The sequence below is a fragment of the Rattus rattus genome, chromosome 14 (genome assembly GCF_011064425.1).
Source record: "Rattus rattus isolate New Zealand chromosome 14, Rrattus_CSIRO_v1, whole genome shotgun sequence".
NCBI classification, from domain to species: domain Eukaryota; kingdom Metazoa; phylum Chordata; class Mammalia; order Rodentia; family Muridae; genus Rattus; species Rattus rattus.
The window spans coordinates 43,698,535-43,722,796 of NC_046167.1; the positions used below are offsets into that span (position 1 = coordinate 43,698,535).

At 44.4% G+C, this 24,262-nt stretch overlaps 1 protein-coding gene across 5 annotated transcripts in view; it reads left to right on the top strand.

The window, feature by feature from the left end:
- Positions 1 to 1,769: 1,769 nt before the first annotated feature.
- The window catches only part of Ripor2 (RHO family interacting cell polarization regulator 2), an 89,440-nt gene continuing 66,947 nt past the window's right edge, over positions 1,770 to 24,262 (top strand). For 4 of the 5 annotated variants that reach the window (XM_032885310.1, XM_032885309.1, XM_032885313.1 and 1 more), the window contains exon 1: positions 1,787 to 2,013. In XM_032885310.1, the coding sequence (XP_032741201.1) occupies positions 1,965 to 2,013 (49 nt within the window). In that variant the 5' untranslated portion in view covers positions 1,787 to 1,964. Of the gene's footprint in view, positions 2,014 to 24,262 lie in introns of all 5 variants that reach the window. The other variant, XM_032885312.1, reaches the window with a different exon arrangement.

Consider the following 24,262-nt stretch of genomic DNA (forward strand, 5'->3'; position numbering starts at 1 on the left):
CTTACGGCCATTTAAAAGACCACACAGCATTAACCCACAATTTCCACTGTCAGGAATCCAGGTCCAGTTTCACTGTGTCCTCCAAAGAATGGGTGCCATGAAGAATGCCTCCCCACAAAACATGTCTATCTAAAGTCGATTGGGCTGCGTCATTTTGGATGAGTTATGTTAACTCTCTTTAACCTTAGTTTGCTCGTCTATGAAGCAGGAATCAAAATACTGAAAGATTATATCCAGGTATAGACAGTCTAATGTCCAGGCGATAAGAAGTTCACCATAGACTGTATGTTTAGTAACTGCATGTAAGGATTGATGCATTAGGGACTTGTGTGTTGAGCAGAACACCCATAAAGAAACATATAGAGAGCTTGCCCTCCGTGTGCTGTCACATCATATAGTTGACATTTTCCTCTTGGGAAGGAATGTCCAAATGGGAAGGTGGCATGCTTGATGGGAAGTGTGTTGAGTTGAGAGAAGGGCATCTCTGGAGAATGCAGTTGGAAAGGGCAGACTGTCAGAGCTCCTTGAAAACCACCCTTCACGGCCCAGGTGAGAGATGTGCCCAGTGCTCCCTCTTGGGTGATCACTGAGGTCTTGCTGTATCCTTAGGTGGGGTATGATTCGGCCACTGTGTTTTCCAGATCTAATGATGTCCAGGTTTCCTGGTCTCCATAGACTTGTCTCAGCCTTTGTTGGCCGAGGTTTATACTTTTGACTCTAATGTCCTCACAAAGTGACTAAATCTCAGTTTGGGATGTGATGGATGAATTTGTGGACAAGTTATGTTAACTCTCTTTAACCTTAGTTTTAATTTTACACATTATATACACAATTGTATGAATAAGACGGTTTCACAGATGAGGGAACTGAGACCTGGAAGATTGTCTCCCTAAGGTGGACACAGAGTCCACTCTTTGGCTCCAGGTCCTTAGAACACCCCATCTCATACTCTTCACTCACACAAAGGTTTGGGTTTGCTTGTTTGTTTGTTTGTTTTTGTTTGTTTTAATTGGAGCCAAGGTCTCATATAATAGCCTAGTTACCAATGCTGACCTGGGATTTACTATGTATAACCCAGGCTAGCATCGAACTTACAGCAGTTTTCCTGTCTTAGCCTCTTGAGTGCCACCACACTCAGCTTCAAAAGGTCCTTTTTATGGAATGTTTTTGTCTGTCAGACCCACCTATATTTTAAAGCTTTATGTATAATTCAAATTCACACAAAAAGAGGGGTTCAAAGGCAAACAAAAGTCTTGTTTCTCCCTGTCATAGTGAGACCTCTGTGGAAACAAGCCCTTGGGTGCTTGTACACAGAGGCCCTCTCCAACCCGGCTTATGCTGATAACTCCTGCCTTGAGCCTTGAACTTCACTCCCAAGCACTGCACTCAGCCCTCCCCCACCTCATCATTTGCAATGCATTGTCTTTTTTTTTTTTTTTTTTTTTTTTTTTTTGAGATCCCAAAGGGCTGGCAGCACAGGCACTCTTGTCTCAGCTGAAATCTCCTCTAATGCTCACTGTCCGCTGGTCTCACTCAGCTCCCCTGCGGCGGAGTCCTCCTAAGCTGCGCCACAAGCTAGTGTCCCAGAGCCTAGCGTGCAGGCAGACGACCAGCTGGAAGCAAGCACCCAAGCACAGCCTGAAGGAGTCGGGCTGAAGGGACCATCAAGCAGCTGTCTCCACCCGCCCTCCCCGCCCCCCCGCACCGGTGACGCGCCAGCCCCCGCGTGCGCGCCTCCCACCTCCCTCTCCGCTGCCGCGCTCGCTCCGCGCTCTGCCACCCGCGCGTCCGCTGGCCCCGCAACTTCACCCGGCGCGGCGGCAGCTGGTGCGACGCCCGAGCGCTGGGGCCACGACTGTCACCCGTGGCCCTTTCCCTGTTGGTTGGGAGGAACGAGCACCGGCTGTCCGCGGAGCCGGAGGTGCACCGCAGCCAGGGGCGGTGCGTGGGTGTCGAGGTGGTACATGCCACCCGGTACTAAGCGTCTCCGGGCACTAGGAGCGTTCTCGGCAGGTAGGTGCGTGCGCCTCTTACAGACATTCTCTGTGTCTGATTTTGGTTTTCACTGGCTTGAGGTGGGTGTATGGAGGAGTGTCCCTGGGTTTGAATGAGCCTGGCATATTAAGAACCCTTGGGTGTCCGGGCTTCCTCGGTCCTCGCGAATCCGGGAAGCCTGATGCAGGCTGGGACGAGAAGGGAAGTTGCTAAGGGAGAGGGGCCATGCACTTAGTGCAGGCAGACCGAAAGGATGTCCCGCACGGTGGAAGGACCGATTAAGAAGGTTAGAGAAGCCTGTGGCACTATCTAGGGTTGGGGCTTGTCAGGGACGGGGATCACCTGAGAGGTAGGAGACGGAGACCCGAATGTGAGCGTCCGCGGGTGGGATCCTGGGTGAACCTTGGCTACCAAAAGACTTCCGGGCACCCAGCAGCGATGGGTGATCCAGCTTAGAGGAAGGATCGCAATTTTCAAGGGCTTCGTGTGCCTCCAGACTGAGCAATTGAGCTTGGCTGGGACCCAGCTGCTCCAAATTGGCCACGTGAAAACGGTGAGAATAGGGAAGAGGGCAAGCCAGAAGAAATGTGTTGCTTTTGATGCCAACCTATGTTTGGAAAGACTGGGGTACGGGGTCACACTTGGGGGCACTCCAGTCCTAGCAGGTGTCTGTGGTATTGAACGCGCTGGAGAAGGCCGTTTTCTGTAATTCTCCTGCCTCAGGCTATTTATTACCTCATAGCTCCCTCCCACATATTCGTGGGTAGGGATACAGACCTGCTGTAGAAGAGGGCAGGCGTTGGAATTCACGAGGCAGAGCCATTCAGGTGTGAGAATGACAGAACTGTGGACAGTCACAGCTTCTGAGTGAGAAAACAAGACAAAAATCCTAGAGAAGCTGAGGTGTGGGGTTTTTTTTGTTTTTTTTTTTGTTTTGTTTTGTTTTGGTTTTTTTTTTTGGAGTGGGGGTAGGGCAAAGTGGGATCCACAGCCATGAGCTCTGGTCTAGGGAACACCTATATGTTGCATGAGTGACGTGAAGGAATGTCAACACTTCAGCGGGAGAAACAATATGATTGTCTTACACACACACACACACACACACACACACACACACAAACACAAACACCAGGCTATCTTTCCTCCCAGCTCCCCTTGCAAATATGAGCACCCGCCCATTGTTTCCTGACACAGTCATTTCTTCCTTTTTTTTGTTTTGTTGTTTTTGATGTTGAATGGTTGGTTGGATGATCGGTTTTGTTTTGTTTTGGGAAAGCGATTTGGGTCAGCTTTGCCTCACTCCTCCTTCCACCCTCACCCCAGTATTCCTACTAGCCTACTTCTCTTAGAGCAGGCTCTGAGAGTCCCATTCATAAGGTTTAGCTCCACCAGAGCCTTCTCTCTGCTGTTACAGCAAGAGAGGTCAGGGCACAACTCCTGCAAAGAACCAGCACTCAATCTAGCCTCCAGCAATTAACTATAAAGTAGGCCCCCTCCCTCTGTGGAAATAAGTCTGTGTGTGTGTGTGTGTGTGTGTGTGTGTGCGCGCGCTCAGTCCAGCCTTCAACATCAGAACTCCTGCCTTCTGATGTCCCAAGAGTAGAGATACAGCCACAAGGTGGCCTTTGCCCTAGAAGTTAATACGTTTGCCCATCCAAAGGCTGACTGCACCCAACCGTCTGAAAAAGAACATTGGACATTGGGGAATCTGTTTAGTCAAAACATAGCGCGTGTGTTGTTTTTCCAAAAGCCCCCTGATGGGTGTTGTTGCTCTCTTCCCCTGACACTCTGATGTGAGATGTTTTCACTATGAATATTTTGTCCTCAACATAAATACAGAGAATGCCAAGGCAGAGAGGGAAGGCTGGAAGCATGGTCAGACAACTTGCCTGGAAGGCTGATTACCAAAGCACAGGTTCCCTAAATGGCTCCTTTCCTTTTGTTAATTACGAAGTAGAACTATTTCCAGCACAGAAGGGACTTGACCCCTCTCAGGGGTGAAGTGTCCCAAGCAGATGAGGAGGAGGCTTTTATGCCTTTTGTTTGGATCTTGGGAACAACACCTATGTGTGTCCAGGCTCTGGAATGGGGTCCCGACAAGTGTGCTGACTACATCTTCTTTCACTAACAAGAAACTACCCCACAACTACCCCACATTATCAACCACATGCCTCCTTCTAAATGTAACCAAACCACTTCTGTTATTCTCTTTGTCCCTCCCTCCCTCCCTCCCTCCCTGCCTCTCCCCCATTCTGTGTGCTGTTTGAATGTACGTATGTGCGAGTACATAGGAGCTCCCATGCTCATGTGAGTTCAGGTGTCTTCTTCTGTCAGTCCTCACCTTATTATTTAAGACAGTCTCACTGAACCTGGAGCTCACCAATTCAGTAAGATTAACTGGCCAGAGAGCTCTAGGGACTCCCCAGTCCCTGCTGTCGTGGCCCTAAGATTACAGGTATGCACTACCATGCCTAGCATTTTCCATGGGTCCTGGGCATCAAATTCAGGTCCCCATGCTTGTGTGACAAGTACTTTACTGAATGACCCATCTTCCCAGTCCCTCTTGTTACATTTTGAGCTCATTTTATTATACCCCACTTCTGTTAAGAGGACCCAAACAGAGAAGGGCAGCTGTAGAGAGGACAACAGAGCCTTCAGAGTTCATGGCTAATGGTCAGAGCTTTCTTACAATGGTCCTTCGGCTTAAAGATTTTGTAAACAAGCGCTTTATTTTAGCATCCATGCATTCAAGGGCTGGAAAAAAATTAAAATGCAGTTTTATTTTTATTCTGAAAAGAAGCAACAAGTCTGAAAACAGCCTCTTGCTTGAGAGGAAGTAGGAGTGGAAGTGAAAGTCATTTAATCTGCACAATGGGTGATTCGCAGGCAATGCAGACTCTGCTCTCCATCCGGGCTTCCTGTGCCTGGTTCTGAGCAGGGGCTTCATGCTTGCAAACAGATCTTTTATCAGGGCTACTCTCATCTACCAGGAAAAGCTCCTGGGTCTGGGGGTCGGGGGTGGGGGTTGTATTGCTTGTGTTTGAGGCCATTCAGCCAGAAAAGAATACCAACTGAAATCAGACAATGGGTCAAGGGAGTTGGGGGAGGGTTGGGGGAGGAGCTACAGATAGGCAAGTAATTGGAATGGTGTCTCCCATCAGTCCTCATGTAAACACCCCACAATGGGACTACTGGGGAGATGTGTTCAGAAGGGAAAGGATTGTGAAGCTGCACCTCTGTATCCCAGAGGAGCCCTGCTGTGAGCTTCATTCCTCTAAGCTGTCATATTGCATTCAGTGTTTCTAGACATCATCCTCCCTGTGAAAACCCCCACTGTTATAAGCATGGGAGTCTTCTCGGGGACGCCACAGAACAGTCCGTTCCATCTCTTGAGTGAACTAATTCAGAAAAACCCACGATTTTGGTCCTTCTTGTACACCTCCCCTCTGAAGCCACAGGCTTCCTCTCTGGGCTAACGGTCTAGGTCTTTGTTTGGTTGATTTGGTCAAGAAAGCTTATCCCTTGCCGATTTAGATTGGAAATAATAGATGTTTTTCTGAGCGTGTGAGCCATCTAGTCAGGATTCGTTCCTCATAGGTCCTTGAGGGATTTCCTCCTTCTAAGGAAACCCAGCCGGCCATGAAGAGAGGAAGCTGGTCCAGTTTATTTATTTATTTTTTTTGGTCCAGTTTATTTTATTATTCTTTGTTTATACTATGCCTACCGATGGCTGGGTAGGGGGCGATGAATGCTTTTATGTTCATTAACACTAATGGAAAAGGAAATTGGAATTTTTTTCACAGTGAAAGAAAATGAGATGCAGTATTTCTATGTTGTCTTCCATAAGACCAACTTGAGTTCCCAGCCAGAGGAAGAAACAAGCCTTAAACAAAGGGAATGGTTTATCGCAATCTTTTAGAACAGTATACAAATTTTACACTATTCTAAAATACATATAAAACATGATCACCCAATCATTTTTAATTCCTAAGTGAATGTTTAATGTCCGTGGTTAAATAATGTAGGGTAATACTACTTTTTCTTTGTCTTCTGCTTATGCATGTGTTCCCTGAGCAAGTTCTTGGGATTTTTGCCAGAGTGAGATTTCTCCTTCATAGAAATAGAATAAATTTTAAATTATAACTTCCAGGAAGTGCAATCCAGCAGAGAAGAAGGAAGAAAGCAACCGGGTGACTATATAGCTTGGATAGTTCTTTCTGTGCGTTAGTCAGTTCTTTTTGTCATAATAGCAAATTACCTGACACAGGGTGCTTAGGAAGTAAGGAGAGACTTACGTATTTAGCTTGTTGTTTGGATGGTATTATAGAGGCCTGGTGAGGTCTACCTCTTGAGTGTGTCACCTCATGTCAGGTAATTGTTAAATGAGTGAGTATTAAGCAAACAAAGACATCTTAAACCAGAGGACAGGGAGAGACTAGAATCCCATATTCCCTTCAGAGAGTATATTCCCAGTTAATCTAGGGATCAATTCCACCACTTTCCAATACGTCCACTGTGCAACTCTTAGAGGACATAGAACTACTCAAAGCATAGCGCTGCCTTTATACTTGCTGTTGTAAGATCGTTGTTGATACCAAACACACCCCTTCACTCAGAAGCATTTGGGGTTTAGGCAAAGAGCTAAGGTAGGTCAGAAAAAGCTATGCCTTTTTAGGAGAGATGAATGGAAGGGGAAAGAGAAACTATCAGATAAAAAGGACCAGTGGGCTGGCTCCTTGTCAGCTCAAAGGGGCTGTTTGCTTCTTCTGTGCCCTTGTGATTTGCGCCTAGCCAAGAGAACACATCAACTACTTATCAACAACTGGTGAACCTGAAATTAAGAGCAGGAACCTAAAAGAAGACAGTGAGGATCAAGGCAGTGAGAAGGGAAGCCTGGCCGGTTAGGTCACCTAGAAACAGAAATGAAATAAGTTGTTATTGATGACAATGGTGTTAGAGAAAGATTGGCCATGGCCACACTACAAAGCGCCTTAAATATAGCCAGACAGTGTCTTTTAACAGTTTCTTGTGTTTGTGCTTCCCTTTGGGCTTAATGTTACTGGCTTTCCCTTGTAGCCCTGGAAGAGTTCTCTTCCTTCACAAGCAGATTGTTCTGAGAGGAACCTAAAAAACAATGACTACATTCTCCTCAGCTTGTCCGTGTAGTGCTTCTCCCTTCAGGAGGCAAGGGCAGAGGGAGACAGAGCAATTGGGACCGATCCACAGTCCAGGACAGATTCCTGGATCTAGACCAACTCCCAAGAGATTATTCCTCACTTGGCATTTAATTTCTTTGCTCTTTGCAACTCATGAAGTTCAAGAATAACCTTGACCTTAACTGTTTCCCTTCTAACACTGGGGGCCCTGCTGACAGACAAGCTCAAGGCTGATCCTTGAATGGCAAAACCACACCATACTATTAGTTAATAAGGTAATATTAGCCATGTGGCTATGATCCATGGTCTCCATTAGCTGGATCTAACTTAAAATTGTCTTAGTGAGGCTTCCTTCTTGGGAGCAACTGGGGCTTGGTAAAGAAAGGGAGAGGTGGATCTCAGGTGACAGACAGTACACAGGGGATCCAGCACTCACCAAGGTTCAGTTGCAGAGAGGAGAATCCAATCAGCAGAAAGGACAGAAAGTCAAGATGGCTTGCAAAATTATACACTACACTGAAGAAGGCTAAGCAAACACACACAGGTTACACTTTGTAAACCACATTTGTAACTGAACTATAAATGTCCCTACTGTCTGGTTTAGTATCAAGAAGCTGCCTGATGATCTGAGAAGCTATTGGCATGGCCAGGAAACAACTACCAGGAAGCTATTGCAGGAAAAACCAAATACTTAGTATGGTGACTGGACCAGGATAGTACACAAAATAATGATCTCTCTCTCTCTCTCTCTCTCTCTCTCTCTCTCTCTCTCTCTCTCTCTCTCTCTCTCTGTCATTCTCTCTCTCTCTGTCATTCTCTCTCTCTCTCTGTCATTCTCTCTCTCTGTCATTCTCTCTCTCTCTCTCTCTCTCTCTCTCTCTCTCTCTCTCTCTCTCTCTCAAAGATGTCCATGCCAAATCTCTGGGACCTAAAAATCTGATGTCTTTTATGACAAAAGAGACTTTGCCCATATGATTAAGTCAAGAATTTAGCAATATCCTGAATTACCTACCACCTGCTCCCAGTCTAGTTAATTCAGTCTTTAAAAGCAAAGGAAACAGATGGCTCTCTGAAAGGACCATCAGAGCCACAAAAAGTTTTCACCTTTGAAGTTGAGGGACAGAGACCTGGGAGAAGGAATGCTGAAGTTAGAAGAGATGAGGAAACAGGTTTTCCTAAATAGGCTCCAGAAAGAAACATAGGCTTGCCAGTGTCTTGATTTGTATCGAGGAAGACCTATTTTGGGTCTCAGTCCACTAGAGCTATAAGCTCATAAGTGTGTGCTGGTGTTTGATATAATTAGCTTTATGGTCATTCATTAAAATGGTCATAAAAAAGCAGCATTTTCACCCTCCCACTCACATCCGCCTTCCGAGCTCACAAGAGTCTGATGGAGGCTCCTCCTCATTGAGGGTGGGATGGATCTAGCTGTAGAGGATTCTGGGAAATGGTATTTCAGTACAGGGAGGTACCCTAAAGGCTGAGGGCAGTAGCCAATGTGCTATTGAATGCCAAGCAAGCATAACCCCTGTAGCTGCTGCGGGAAGTCGTGAGGCTTTTGAGAGAAAATATGAAAATATGTCCAACACCCTCACTGTCCTTCTGTGAAGGATGGTAGCATTGGGCAGAACAGACGTGGATGCCTGAGTTTTTAGGTAGTTTAACAAATGTTGCTAAGTCATGAAGATACAACAGAGAGAGGGGAGGAAAGAGGCTTCGAATAGCTGCCCACTTCAGCTTGGTAGAAGTTATTGTCCAGAGAGTGAGCACATTGCACGAAAACATCATTATTAGAGCCAAGTGCTGACTTACTGCTGCTCTACCCTGAGCCACACACTGCAGATGGCCTCAGCCTACAGCCTTCCCTGTGCGATCTTCCTCCAAGGGAGACTAAGATACCACTGTGATGGAGATGTGAAGGTCTGTGTCTGTTCCTTCAAAAGTGCAACATTCCTTTTGCATGTCAGTTGTTACTGTTGTTGTTAACATTGTCATCATCAGCATTATCATCATTGTTGCTGTCTGATGCCTCACTGCGTAGGGTAGCCCAGGGTAGCCTAGAACTTGTTCAAAGCCTTGAACTTGAACTCACAATCATCCAGGATCAACAGGAATATACTGTCATGCCTGGTCTAAGAATATATCTTCTAAGCCCAGATCCCAAAATGTAATTTTTGTTTGTTTGTTTCTTGACAGAGTATCTTACTATTTAACCCAGGCTGGCCTTGAGCTTACAATGTAGCCTGGTGGCTAAATATTTGCTTTGGAGAACATCCTCAAACTAGGGTCCCTCTGAGGAGGTGGAGAGAAAGGAGAAAGGGCAGCTGGAAGTGACTTAGCTCCAGAGGGCTAGTCCAGTGGCCAGCTCCTCGTGCTGGTACCACTGATCCGCCAGACTCACTGAATTCCCCCCTTTCTATGGCTTCTTTTTGTTTATGCATCCTTCCTTTATGCTTGAAGTTTGGTGTGCCCCAGACTGAATCCAAGGTATTGTTGTTTAGAGGGGTACATATTAGTCTAAGTGAAGAGACTTTCTGCTTTATTCAGTCTTTTACAGTTTACAATTCTTATCTCCATTGTCCTATTTGCTTTAGTGTGCGTGTGTGTGTGTGTGTGTGTGTGTGTGTGTGTGTGTGTGTGTGTGTGTGTCTGCCCTGGCGCTCACTACCGAGCTGAACTGGCTAGCTTGAAAGACCAGGTCTTCCTGTCTCTCCCTCCTCGTTGCATGGATTACAGGCACAAGATGTCACACATGAGAGTGCTACAGATCTGAACCCAGGTCCTCATTCTTGAAGGGCAAACACTTTCCTAACTGAATCATTTCCCCAGTTCTTTCCGTCATTCATCTAAACATGGAACCCAGTGATGTAATATAAATGCTTCCGGTTTCACAAATTAAAAAGCATAAACCACATGTAGTGGTCTATTCACACAATCCCAGTACTTAGCATCAAAAGCAGTAGGTTCAGGAGCACAGTGTCATCCTCAGCTACAGAGGGTGATGGATGCCAGCCGGGAATATTTGAGACCCAGTTTCAAAAGAAAAATAAAAGGTAAACTGTCTGGTCGAAAATCTGAATGTCCATGGGTAGAAAAGGACGGGTGAGCGCTGATTCTAACTGCTGCCTGCCCTCTCCACCTAGGCCTGTCTTTATCACTCCCCTGGGCAGGGAAAGCCTGCCTGAGCTGGAATGAGGAGGCTGATTAGTTCTGCCTGCCCTTCCTACTTAATAAGTCAACTATGGCCAAACTTCGGGGTGGGTCTGAAGTGACTATCTTGTATCTGATGCTCTCAGAGTTCTTTGTCCCATGAAAGATAGAAGAGGAGTCAGGAACTGCTCCTATTTAGGCTCCCGTGATGTTTCAAAAAAAAAAAAAATGAGTCCCTTGAACTGTGTCATCTTGCTCCTTGCCCTAAAATAGGACAGCAAGACACATGGTGTTCTTTCCTTTGAGGGTCACTTTCTTTTTTTGGGATCTTCGGTGTGTGTTTCTCCACAGTGGAATGTTTTCCAGATGTTTTATTTATTTACTTACTTTGCTTTCTGTTGCAAAAAAAAAAAAAGTCTCTTTCCTGCTAATGGAAGAAAATAGCCCTAGAAGAAACTAAAGAGCAATATCAAAGTGTTTCCCTAAGTGTGAACACTCATCAGGCTTGGGAATCAGTGAAAGACAGAGCAAGGGGCAGCAGTCCCTCCTCCGGGAGACTGACTGGTCTCTCTCCTTTATGATCTACCTGGGGAGAATACATAAGACTAAACCATGCATGTAAATTTTCATTTAAAAGTATTTTACGTATTAAATTGTGTGTATGTGTGTGGTGGAGGGGACATTAATTAGAGCACAGGTGTCATTGGGGAGGTGGAAGATGCCCCTGGAGCTGGAGTTACTGGCTATTGTGAGCCACCCTAGATGGGAGCTCTGTCCCTCTGCAAGAGCAGTGTGCACTCCTAGCCTCTGGGTCATCTGCTAGTACCCATGTAAGCTCCTATGTGCAGAAGAAGGGAAAAACCCATTCAAGTTGCAGGGGTAGTAGGATCACATCAGATCTGGTGGTCAGCTTGGGCTATACAGTAAAACCTGTCATAAAATACACCATCCTCCCAAACCCCCTGCAAAAGAAAGATGGAGAGGGAAGAGGACGAAGACACAAGAAGAGGAAAAGAAGCAATAAATACAAGTCTTGAGTGACAGCTTTGTGAATATATATTTCATGTTGAATGTTGACATAAGTCCTCTTCCATATTGAAACAGCCAATCTAAATAAAAAACTAATCTGTAATACCAATAATAATAGCTCTTGTTCAATAGCATTTCTGATGCCCCAGATATGTGTATTAACTCATGGAGTTTTTGTGATAACCTGTAGGAATTGGTTTTACCATCTCATAGATGATAAAATTACGGCCCGAAACCATTAAGATGCAGGCAGCCCAGCTTTAAACGTAGGCCCGGTGGGATCCAAGTCCAGGCAGTGGCAATGCTTATAAATACACAGAGACTCCAAAAGCAGAGCTACAGTTCCCACAGCAACTAGCAGTCAGCAGCAAGCTGAGAAAGCCAGAGTTCTCCCACGTAACTCAGCTAGGTTGTGGCTGTCAGGTCTTTTGGCTTGGCAACTAAAATCTCAGACTGTCCATGTGGGCCGAGGTTTTCTGTTGATAGTGAGACAATTAATGGGGCTCTTCTAGTCTGATGCAACCACAGAGAAGCGTTTTCACATTATCCAGGGGAAGGGGTTGTCGTTCCAGCCAAGGGCCTGCAAAGGTACACCCATTGGGGAGAAATGGACACTTGCTGTGATGCATCGTTGGCAATGCATCCTGACAAACAATGCCATATCAGTAGCACTGTCTGTCAGATGAACCAGCGCAGAGCAGGAGACGGGAGTGGAGGGAAAACAAAGCAAGAGGAATCAGTGCTTGGATGTGGAGGTTTATTATCGGTTCCATGTCGACACATAAAATGTCCCTTGATCAATTTCATCTTAATTACTGAATGTAGGAAAACAAGACCATTGCTAATTGATGTGGCTTTAATTTATGCATCAGAGAATTGTACAGGATAATTACCTGCAGTGGAAGAAAAATGAGTACTGTCAAATCTGGCTAATACATGCACAATTCACCCTTCTGTGTCTTTATCTGAAGAGATTTAAAGTGGTAACCAACCTAAATGATATGCAAAATGGCATTGGTTTCAAGCAGCAGTATTTTCTGGTATATACCCTTTGATTTGCATCACAAATAGAGTTCTCAGATTGAGACTGACGAGCTTTGAATATTATTTCTAGAACAATAGCTGTGATTCACCAATTTAATGTGTATTTGATCTGTTCCAGAAGTTCCCGTTTTTTCAAATCAGTACAAGAGAAGTTGTCTTCATGGCTCCACGTCAGCCTGAGCATAATTTCTCTTCAGAGGATAACTTGGTGGGCTTGACGATGATTTCCCTTATCAAGATTCATGGGATATTTCCAGTTTCCATTAGTAACCGCTTCCCACAATGTCCCAGAACCTCCACAAAGCAGTGGCTTCCAAAATCTGAAACTCAAACAAGCAGCTGGAAAAAATTATGGGTCCAGGAAAGAGCAACAGTGGAAATTTCCTGACTTGAGTCAGGCTGACAAAGCCTCTAGGAACTCATTGTGTTGAGAGGAGACTAAAGCTTGGGTAAAGTTGACTTAAAAACTGGGGTTACACACCTGTCATCACAACACTCAGTAGAGGAAGGGGGTCGCTGTGGGTTGGAGACCAGCTCTGTCTGTATTACAAGTTCCTGACCAGCTAGAGGTACACAGTGAGATGTTATCTCAATAAATAACAAAAAGCCTACAGGCTGCCCAGGTAGCTTGTTGTAGAGCACTTGTCTGGGACAGCTCTGATCTCCAGCATGAAGGCCTTGCTCTGGTTCAGTGGCAGGCTCTGTTCTAAGCTTCCTTACAGCCAGGCAAAAAAAGGCAACATAGCAAGTTAGTACTTAAGTTGCTGTGATCAGAAATGCACACACACACACACACATACACACACACACACACACGTGTGTGTGTGTATACATATATATATGTATATATATATATATAAAATGTATATACATGCATGTATGTATATAAGCTGGCCAGGAATATATACAGACAGGGCTGGCCTCAAGTTGCTATGACAGGTGTGTAATCCCAATTTTTAAGTCAACTTTATATCTAAGCCTTAGTCTTCTCTCAATATAGTGAGAGCTCATATATATGTTGGTATATGATATATATTAGTTAATATATTATATATCATATATAATAACATATATATGTGTATATACATATATATATATTAGTTCCTCGGAGGGCAAACCTTTCCAGTGGTGAATTGGGTATCTTAATGAGGGAAACTAATGGAAACAAAGCACCGCAACAAGGTTCAAAGACAGCAGCCCTGTGCTTGCTGGTCTTCACTCTTGTTTTCTCATCTCTCCCTAAAGCTCTTCCCAAGGTCTAAAAATGGCAAGGAAAGAAATATAATTTTAAAAAAAGAAAAGAAAAGGAAATGTCTATATTTGGCTATCAATTGCCCTTTTCTGGGAAAAGCGATATAATTTAATCTAAGCCAAAATTACACACCATAATCAGATCTTGTTTTCAGCAAATATTAGCAAGAGGTGCTAAAGATGGTTGACCCTAGCCCCATAGTCCCTCACAGGGAGCCCAGCCTGGATGTGCAGCCACAGCTGCTCAATGGTCTCATGACTTTGCCAGAATTTTACACTTGACACCTTAAAGTTCTGAGATCAAACTGATTAGCAAAACAGAAGCGTCAAAGCACACAATTTTCATTGCTAGGCAAGGTCCTTTGTCTCTGCAGCACTGACTTTGGTGGAAGGATGTGAACAGCTGGCATTGGTTTATCTGAGCATCTATTTGGTGGGGGCTTCCCCTTGGCAGGCCTGGTGTCTTTTAATCCTCAGGAATTAGGATGCAAATGCTACCGTCAACATCTTACAGAAGAGAAGGCCAAGTAGAGGGCACTCTTCCAAAGAGAGGACTCAGCAACAGGGTGACTGCAAATTGATGCCCCACATGCTGTGTGTGTGTGTATGTGTGCGTGCGTGTGTGCGTGTGTGCGTGTGTGCGTGTGTGTGTGTGTGTGTGTGTGTGTGTGTGTGTGTTCTTAACCTTGCAGAACTGTCTACTTCTTTGTTTGGGCTTCCTACCTCTCTCGACTTCCCATTAAGGACATTGTCTGGGACCATCTCTAGGTCTGTGTAACTCAAGGCCTCTATTAGTGAGAGCGGTGGTTAGTCAGGAGAGAGGTACTGGACGCATGTGTGAAGACAAGCTGCTTTTGCATACTCTGAAACTAACACTTCTGCTTCATGCTTTGTGCTGACTGTGGAAGTGTTAAGGAAAGTGAAGTTGGTAGATGTGATACTTGCCCTTTCCTGCTGAGAATATTAATTGTGTCACACAGTAATCCCCTCCCCACCATCCCCCTGCTCTAGTGCTACTCTGGAGAGTGGCAGGGGGGCGGGCGGAGTTGCTGCAGTGACTGGCTGTGTCCAGCCACCTGTTCAAGTGGTGGCCTCTTCTCTCTTGGCCCCAAATACCCAAGTCTAAACAGTTGGAGGGCATCTGCTCTCAGAGCTGGGACACCCGCACTGCTGACTTGAAAACAATAGGCCCAGCCTGCCAAGTAATGTATTTTTGGTACAGAGAACAATCCTGTCCCTCCTAGGGATCAAAATACATTCTTACTCGAATGTGTGTCATTTTTTAGAAGAAGTTGCCTGGTTCACATTCGGAATTCTACTCATCCCATTTGACTGTCTTCAACGCCCACATTTCAACACTCTCAGTACTTTCAATTCCAAAATCCGGGATGAGCTTTCTGTGTCAGCTGGCTGCCTGAGGGTAGCTCACTGAAGACCTGACAAATGGCACTGTAGAACAGGGACTCTGAAAGCTCTCCCACCCACAGCCCCTCTTTGCCAGAGGAAGATTTATGCACTCTCAAGCATATAGCTATACAAAACAAGAGTAGAGACCAGACATTTGCTGATACCAAGTCATAAAGAAATTAATTTTAAAGCAACACCTTTAAGGGCCGGAGAAATAACTCAGCGGTTGAGCTCGCGTTGTTCTTACAGAGGCCCCTGCTTTCGTTCTTGGCACCAACATCTGGCTGCTCACCAGCGCCTGGGACTCGTGCTCCCGCAGCTCCATCCCCTCTGGCCTCTAAGAGCACATGGCCTCCTGTGTACATACAACCTCCCTGATGCATACAAGTATATACAATTAAAAACACTAAGAAAATAAACCTGGAAAAACCCTCCATATCCATATGGTTTTGCCATTTCTTGGTGAAAACAAACTTGTATATAAAGAAAGTGGATGGACTTATTCATTCACAAAAGGAATTAAACATTGGCAGAACATTTGATTATGTCTTCAGTGATTCTGAGTTGACCAAAATTCTGAATTTGTAGTCATTAACGCTGAGAATGCCACTTTTCATGCTTACACGGTATGGAAGAGCAAAAGTGTCTTTAGAGACATTTCAGAAATTGCTAGAATCCCAGCAAGGATTTTCGAATAAATATTTTACAAGCATCTTGAGTGAAGTTGGAATCAGATGACCAGACACTGTTAAGGACCAGAGGTCAAATGTGGTTCTGCTTATAGCAGCCTGTGTGCATGAAGAAAACCCTAGCCCTAAGAAGATATTTTTAAATATCTTATGCCAGAGTCCTAGTCTAGATCACTTAAGTTGGACAATCAGGGAATGAGTCTCCAACAACAACAACAACAACAACAACAACAAAGATCTCCCCCAGGAAATGCTAACTGCAGCAGTTTGAAGAATGTTCTTTTGTCTCTTGTGTTTGCTGGTGACAACAAGGGACAGTGGCTGAGACATAGGACCCTTATATTTTAGTGCAGGTAAATCCAGTAATTCAGTTTCTAAGAATGCATGTGACTTCCTGGATCTAACACAAGAGATAAGATATGTTGCCCCTTGAGACTGCCTGTTCATTTTTGCTGAATCTAAAATGTTGTCTGTCGTCACCATACCAGAGCCATGTATACCTAATAGGCAAACTCGTGCTTGGGAGCGGTTGAAGAGTAAAGGAGTAAAGTCTAGGGAAGCCGTATGAGACCTGCCTAGTCTTCTCCAACCATAAAAGCGATGGCTTAGTAGAGACTGATGAAGTTTGGAGGCTGACAATGATGCAGTTCTAGTTGGTGGAGAGTCTCCTTAAAGAACAGAAAGGTAAAGCTAAGCACGGTGGCACACATACCTGTAACCCAGCCCTCCAGAGGTGGGGACAGGAAGATCAGGAGGTCAAGGTCATCTTTGGCTGCATAGGAGATTCAAAGCCAGCTTGGACTGCAGAAGACCCTTTCTGGGTCGGGGTGGGGAGAGAGGAAACAACAAAACCATGAAAGGTATGGTAGAATTTGTATATCTCAGCTAAGGGACAGTATACATGAAGGGTGGCAGGATGGTGGCTGATTGTGGTTTTGCCATGCATCTTATTAAAACAGTAACTGGAAGACCAGTTTCCTTATGAGTGGAGGAATGCTAATAGCTGTCCCTCCCAATTCACAGGCTGCTATGATGTGTAAGGACTTGGGAACATGCAGGCTACACTCATGAGCTACGGTGAAGTACTAGGTTCATCAGTGAGGCCCTTTACTGACATGTGAGTTATGAACAGCCTCGTAGACCACCAAGATAGAAGTCATTCTTTCTGTCCATTTTTATATCCACTGGACCATCTGCTCCTAAAAGTATTTGGTTCCAGATGTTTTAGAAACTTAGTATGATGGAGAATGCCTCTGTCAAGTAGCATCAATGACCTCCCTACACAGAAACATCATTTCATTTTGGCAGGGCTGATATTTTCTAGCTTAACATTGCCAGCCTACTCAAAACCTGTGTGTTTCTTCAAGTTCTGTGCCCTCTTAGCCGTGACTGAAGTCCTAGAAAACTCCCACAATCTTCTGAAAGATAGGAACAGCGTCAAGGGTTCCCCAAAGGCAACTCCAAGTCCAAGAGCAATGGTCCCAAGCTTGGGCTTTCTATGTTTATACAGATGTGCACCCACGTGGAGTGGAAAGTTACACAGATATGGAAATCATTAAAGCCAGCTAATTTTACCACCCGTGTGGCTTCTTGTTTTCTTTGAAGTTGTATAGGGTTGACCTGTCAATCTAAAAGGCCAAACCAATTCTCCTTCCTCCTCTAGAGAAAATAGGCAAATTCCTCATCGCTGTAGATTCCTCTTTACCTGCTTCACATCTGGGGGTGCAGGTTTTTGTATATTATCTTTGGTCCCCCGCTTTAGTGTTCACTGTACCCTGATGAGCTCCATAAAGGTTAAGAAGTGCTGTGTAGGGGAGGCATAGCTCATGTGGGTGGCTCCTGGGAATGACGCCAAGTAAGACCTCTGGCCCCCACATACTTCCAGGGGTACTCACACACTGGAGCATGCACATGATTAAATAAATAACATTAATTAATTATTCAAACATACACAGAAGTAGGATGCATAGGGCAAATCCCTGAATACCCATCATCCAGTTGCAAAAATTGTCCAAGATTTATTTACTTGATAAATCTTTGAGTTTTCATAACTGTAGAAGCCAAACCAGACCTCATGTCATTTCCCTGGTACACACTTCACTGTGCATTTTGAAACTATGGATGTTTTTTCCTGGATAACTCTAATGTTATTTCATACCCAATGAAATAAGTAAACTTTCCCTCCTATTGTTTAATATCTAAACCATATTAAATGCCCAAGCATCTCAAAATGACTCCTCAGTAGTTTGTCAACATAACAAAAAGAAGGGACAAGTATTGCAGAGTGAGAACTGAGTCCCCAGAAAGCAAAAGCAGTCCTTCAAATGGTCCGATGTGGTCCAAGGGGCTGAGAGCATGCCTTGATGTGTAGGAGATGGCCTGGGTGTAGGAGAGATCAGCATTTGGAGACAGAGCAGGGAGGTAACCAAGCTGCACACCAGGGCTTCCAGAAAAGCCATTCTCAATTTCCTACTCCATAAAAATAGATGTGGCTCCCATCTAGGTGAATTGGTGAAAGACAAAAACTGGGCAAGGCAGCCATCCCAGTACTTGAAAGGCTGAGACAGGAGGATCACAGCAAGTTCCAAACCAATCTGAGCTACATGAAAGGATCTTCTCTGCCTTCTCTCTCTCTCTCTCTCTCTCTCTCTCTCTCTCTCTCTCTCTCTGTGTGTGTGTGTGTGTGTGTGTGTGTGTGAGAGAGAGAGAGAGAGAGAGAGAGAGAGAGAGAGAGAGAGAGAGAGAGTGTGTGTGCATGGAAGAAAGGGAAGAAAGAAGTTTGTCCTTGCCCAGGTGTCAGCCTGAAGTAACTGACTAGGAGTTCTGTAGGCTCACAAAAGAAATGTGACAAGGCCTTCTGAACTCAACATACAAGCAATATGCTTTCCACATGTGCACTAATTACCCTCTAATGTATTCTTTTGTCTCTGGTGCTGGGGATTTTCCTGTGTCCTTAAATCCAGGTCTGGGTTCCTCCTTTATGCTCCAGTGCTCTCAAAGCCTAAGAAAGAGATGGGTTTCCGCCTTGTTACTGTTGTACAGCTTTGTATCCTTTGAACAAAACATAGGATACTAAGAAACCATTGGAAGCCTCACGTTCAATGAGAAAGCACATTATTCTGCTGTGGATCATCTGTGCTCTGGCACATAGCTGCTGTGCATTTCGATGATAAATAATTTGGCTTTGGCAGCCAAGAATAACTGTGCAGATGTTCTGCACCCGGCCACTTCTTGGTATGCAACAGCAAGGACCAGCAGAAACCACCCCAATTATAGCAGATTAATGTGCTAAAATTACCACAAAGAGAGCATGTGTATAAGCCTCTGGGAAGCCACTTAACTTTGAACCTGCTGGCATATGATGGGTTACACTCACACATACACACACAGCACTGCCTCAGACTAACCAGTTGGGCATAGATGTGTGCACCTTTAATCCCAGCTCTCAGGAGGCAGATCAGTAGATCTCTGTGAGTTTGAGGCCAGCCTGGCCTACATTGAGAGTTCCATAGTGAACTACATAGTGAGACCCTGTCTCAAAAAAAAAAAAAAAAAAAACTATTCTGAAGCTAGGTTGTTCTGCAATTAAGCAGTTTATTGGCATTGAGATGCTGCTTTTGAAGTGTTGTCATAACAACAGGAATAAAATGGTGGATTAACCCCAGTTTGAACGTAATGGTTTTCGAGTTAATTGTCATAAGCTAGCTGAGACATAAGCCGTTATCAGTCCTTGTTACCATGCCCACAATTGTAACTGTATTTACATCAGAGACTCACCAGTTCATCCTCTGTCAACTCAGTTTACTTAAGATGAGTTAGCATGGCCATACCCAGCAGATGGCTTCTGGGCAAGGGGGGTATGGGTAAGGGAGATATGGCCATGTGTAAGGTGCCCATGCTCCAGTGAGTGGTCCACGCACAGATGGGCAGCACTACTGAGACTCAGTGAGTGAAAAAAGGAGAAGGAGGTAGAAGAGGGAGCTGGAGAGATGGTTCAACAGAGCATTTGCTGCTCAGTCATGAGGACCAGAGTTAGATCCCAGCACCTATGTCAGGTACCTCACAAATGCCTGTGACACTAGGCATCCGATGTCCTCTTCAGACCTTCCTGGGTACCTACAACTCTGTGCTTATTCACTCACACACATAAATCAATAATAAAGCTTCAAAGAAAGGACGATAATGAAGTTACAAGGAAGACCTGTTGTGGGGTGGCTGGTGCACTTGGGGAAAGGAGTGTGTACAATCATAATACATTTGTGTGTGTGTATATATATATATATATATATATATATATATATATATATACACAGACACACACACATATACATACATATATATATATATATATATATATATATATATGAAATTCTCCAAGGATAAATACAGAACAGAACAGAAAACTAAGAGGACATGAAAAACTGGCCACAGAAAAATTATTTAGTTTGATTTTGTACACCTGCTCTAAAAAGATTTCAATTTCCTGTCCATGCTCTAACATGAAATGCAGCATACTTTATGTACAAGAACCCAGATTCATTTTGTGCCTGACTCTTTTGCCCATTGATGAATGCCAGTCTTTGTCAAGCCCACAGTGTGCAAGCACAAACATAAGCACACTGTTGGGTGTCCTCCTAGAACCCAACAGTGGTTTCTACCTAACGTTTCAAAGATGGAGCTCAGTTCTGGTGAGAACAATAAAGCACAGGCACTTGTGTTTTTTTAAAATGATGATTTTAGTAAGCCAAATAGAACAGAAGAGAACATGTCAGTTCATTTTGAGGTCGTTATAAAGAAACCGAGAACTAAAGGAGTTGTCAAGCCCTAGAGATCATCAGTCTAAAAGCAGATACTCTGGGAGGAGCTGATTTTCTTCTACCCCAGAGTGTTGTTTTTCAATCTGATGATCAAAAAGGGGGGAGGGGCATGGTGGGTGTGTTTTTCTCTCAGCAGGATCAGCCAAGCTGTCTCCAAGACCATGTTCCCAAGACATGTTCCCCCTTTTGATAACCACGGTTTAAAAATAGGTGGGGGTGGGGGGAGCAAAATTACTTATTATCACAAACAGCCTGAGCCTCCTTTAAGTGCAGAATGCTCTTGCCTTCTAACCCGCTTTGATGTGTGGTATATGCTCTGAAGTCCTGTGAGTGTTCTAGGCTTTGCATTTTAAAATGAGTAATGCCAACATTAGTCAAAATCAGCCCAACCCCTCTAGAGATTTAAGTGGGTTTTGTGTCCTGAATCATTTCTCGTCTAATTATCGTGAGGCCAGCTGCTGCTCCCTGCATTTATTTAATCCACCAGAACGGAAGAAGGAGCAGAATTGTCATTTTCCCCAGGGCTGAAGCACGGCCAATTATCTAGAAGTTCCTACAATTGACTAACCAGATGAATAGACGGGCTGTTAACGTTTCTTCTTTACTCTTCACATGACTCAGGCAGACACTTAAATAGCTTCCACATACTGTACTGTGCTGTCACCTTTGGGGTGGGGGACTTAGGAGAGAGCCTGGGGGCAGCACAGTACTTCCTCACTGCATATTTTCTCAGCTATCGCATTCTTGTGGCTTATAATGGGCATGCTCCATTTGATTGATGAAACACAAGTGTGTCTGTCTTCAAAATGCAATTCTAGGTAATGAGAAAGGCCATTGCCCCACACAAGGACATGCACTTTTCTCCTTGACGCAACCTTGGTAACTTAGGACAAGAAAGAGCAGGGCCTACAGAGGTAAACTGAGTGAAACAGGTCAACCTGGTCCCAAAGCCAAGTTTTTGTTTGTGGAATTTTGGGTCTTGCCCTGTACTGACTATCAAAGATAGCTTAAAAGACAGCTGGCAACCATTAAAAAAGGTGGGGCTTGGTTAAAGACATAAGATGTTTAAGAAAAATAATTATGATGAATGGAGTCCCCAAAGATGCTAGGTTATAACTGGGCTGCTCAGAAAATACTTCAAGGAACAGCTGAGCCAGGCATGATGGCACAGGCTTGTAGTTCCTGCCTTTGGAATCTGAAACAGGACTGTAGATTCAGGACCAGCCCAGGATACACACTGAGACCCTGGCTCAAAAATCAAACAACAACAAAAAAACATTAATAGAAAAACAAGCAAACAAACCAACAAAAAACAGTTGGTTCTTTCTTAAAGATGATAGTAGTAGATTATAACCCACTGGAAACAAAAATCCATGTGTCCATATTTACAATAAACTGATTAGTGAATATGAGCAGTAGGGAAAGCCCCTTCTTCTATATCAGGGAATGATAGGATTCAAAGATGGCCGTGATGCCACCGTCATGGCTATAACTGACTGGGGCAATAGTCAGAAAATGGCTTACCAGGTCAGCTGGCATGCTAGCCTCGAGAATCCACCCGCCTCCGTCTTCCTAACGCTTCGATTATAAGTACACCACCATGGCTGGCTTTTTATGTGAGTTCTGTGAGTAAAACTCAAGTCCTTGTGCTTGTACCTAAAGCACTTTACCAACTGTGTTCTCGCCACCCTCTCTGTATTTCTAAGCAGAAGCCTTCCCATCTATGTGGATATCCGTAGTTGAGAAAAGACCCAAGTAGTCTTGAGATTGATTTCAAGATTGAAGGAGGTTTCATTCTCAGTTGAAATGCTTAATGCTTGCTTTCGAATGGGGACTACAGGCTAACAAGATGGATCAGACGGATACTTGCGGTAAAACCCAACGACCTGAGTTTGATTCCTAGGACCCAGATGATAGGAGAGAGCCTGCTCCCATGAGTTGGCTTCTGACTTTCCCATACAAGTCACACACATACACACACACACACACACACACACACACACACACACACACACACACACGTAAAAGAATGAATGCATAAATGAATGAATGAGAAAAATAAATAAAATGAAGAATTGCTTTCTCTGTTTCACAAACACCGAGTCCATAAATGCCCCAGTGTGACACTTGCCTAAGAGGCCTATGGGACCTGCCTTGGTCCCTACATCTGCCTGCTAAGGAGTGAGATTATAGGAAGTCATTTATACATTTTTCCATCCATTTGTATCACTTATCTTAGTTGGAATTGGTCGTCTGCTTCACAGTGTTGACATTTGAGAAAGAATTGTCGACGCTGCCTTGGTTTACTTTAGAGCATCAATACTTTCAAGAAGTAGGCAATGGGGGCTGGAGAGATGGTTGTTCTTCCAGATGACCCAAGGTCTCCCAGAAGCCACAAGCATCCAACCATCTGTAATTCCAATTACAGGGGATTCGAAGCCCCCTTCTGTCCTCCAAGGTCTCATGCTCAGACACATTCAGGCAAAACACCCAAACACATAATAAAAATAAAATAAATCTAAAAGTGTAGGCAATCACTTAAATACATCTCCTTTTTCTAAAGATTAGTCAACTCTGTAATAGGTGCCTTGTAGATGTATAATAAGCAGATACCTATTTTTAGGATTCGTTTCACATAATCATTTAGCATAGCAGGCCATTTACATTAGGCCCACATGCTTATCGAGACAACTGAATTATACTTCTGCTCTTGACCAAGATATGGAGGAGCATAAACAGAAGGGTACACTGTTAGGGAAGGAGGAACCCGTCAGGCATGAAGAAATGACTCAGAGAGCAGTGGGCCCCGAGTGCTGCCTGGGACTTGGCCTTACTAGGAGAAGGATCAGCTTGCTAGGGTTATTGTATACTCAGAGGGGGCACCCAAGTGTTTTCTTTCTTTGTCCTGATCTCTTGGGTCCTTTCTCTTGTCCTTTCTCTTGTAGAAGGAATGATGACTCTCTTTCTGGAAAGTAATGATTTTTAAATCAGCCTTATTGATCTGAGATTCCTCAGCCATAGCATTTACTCATCTTGTGTTTCCTGTGTGAATCTTGATAAATGTACATAATCCCATAATTTAAACTTTTTATTAACCTGTTTAATTACTTGTAGTTGTCTTTACATTTCCCTTCATTGTAAAGTGTGGAACCTGAGGCTTTGCACATTTTAGGCAAGAGCTCCATGATCAGCCTCACACCAGCCTATCCCAATAAAGTGCTAGCTTCTACCATACCCTGGAAGTTCTCTAGACTTTTCCTGAGTGTTTCTAGCCGTGGCCTCCAGAAATCTGCTGAACTGATGATGAAATTGTTTAATGTTGTTAGCTTGTCAGCTGTGTTGTCTCTGAGGGCTGGTCTCAGCCTCATTTATAGAGCATCTGTAGCTTCAGAACTTTGACAGGTTTAGTTTCTTAGTGGACTTTTGCCCAGGAGCAATACTTTAGTGGGAGCAGAGATGTCCTTCCTCTTGTCACTTGGACATCACGGAGGTCCCTTTTGTCTCATCGTAAATGTTTCATGATTACCTGTTTATGGTCCTTGGGGAATTTGCTGACAGAAGAAAAGGAAAACCCCATGAGGGTCAAGCACCTGCCACTTCTCAGACTCCATGATGTGCTGTTGTCTTACAATTGAAGCATGTGCACATGTGATGCACTCTTGCTTTCCATGGGATAGCCCTTCCTCTTATCCTTAAAAGGCTCACCTTTGCCTTTGGCCAAACC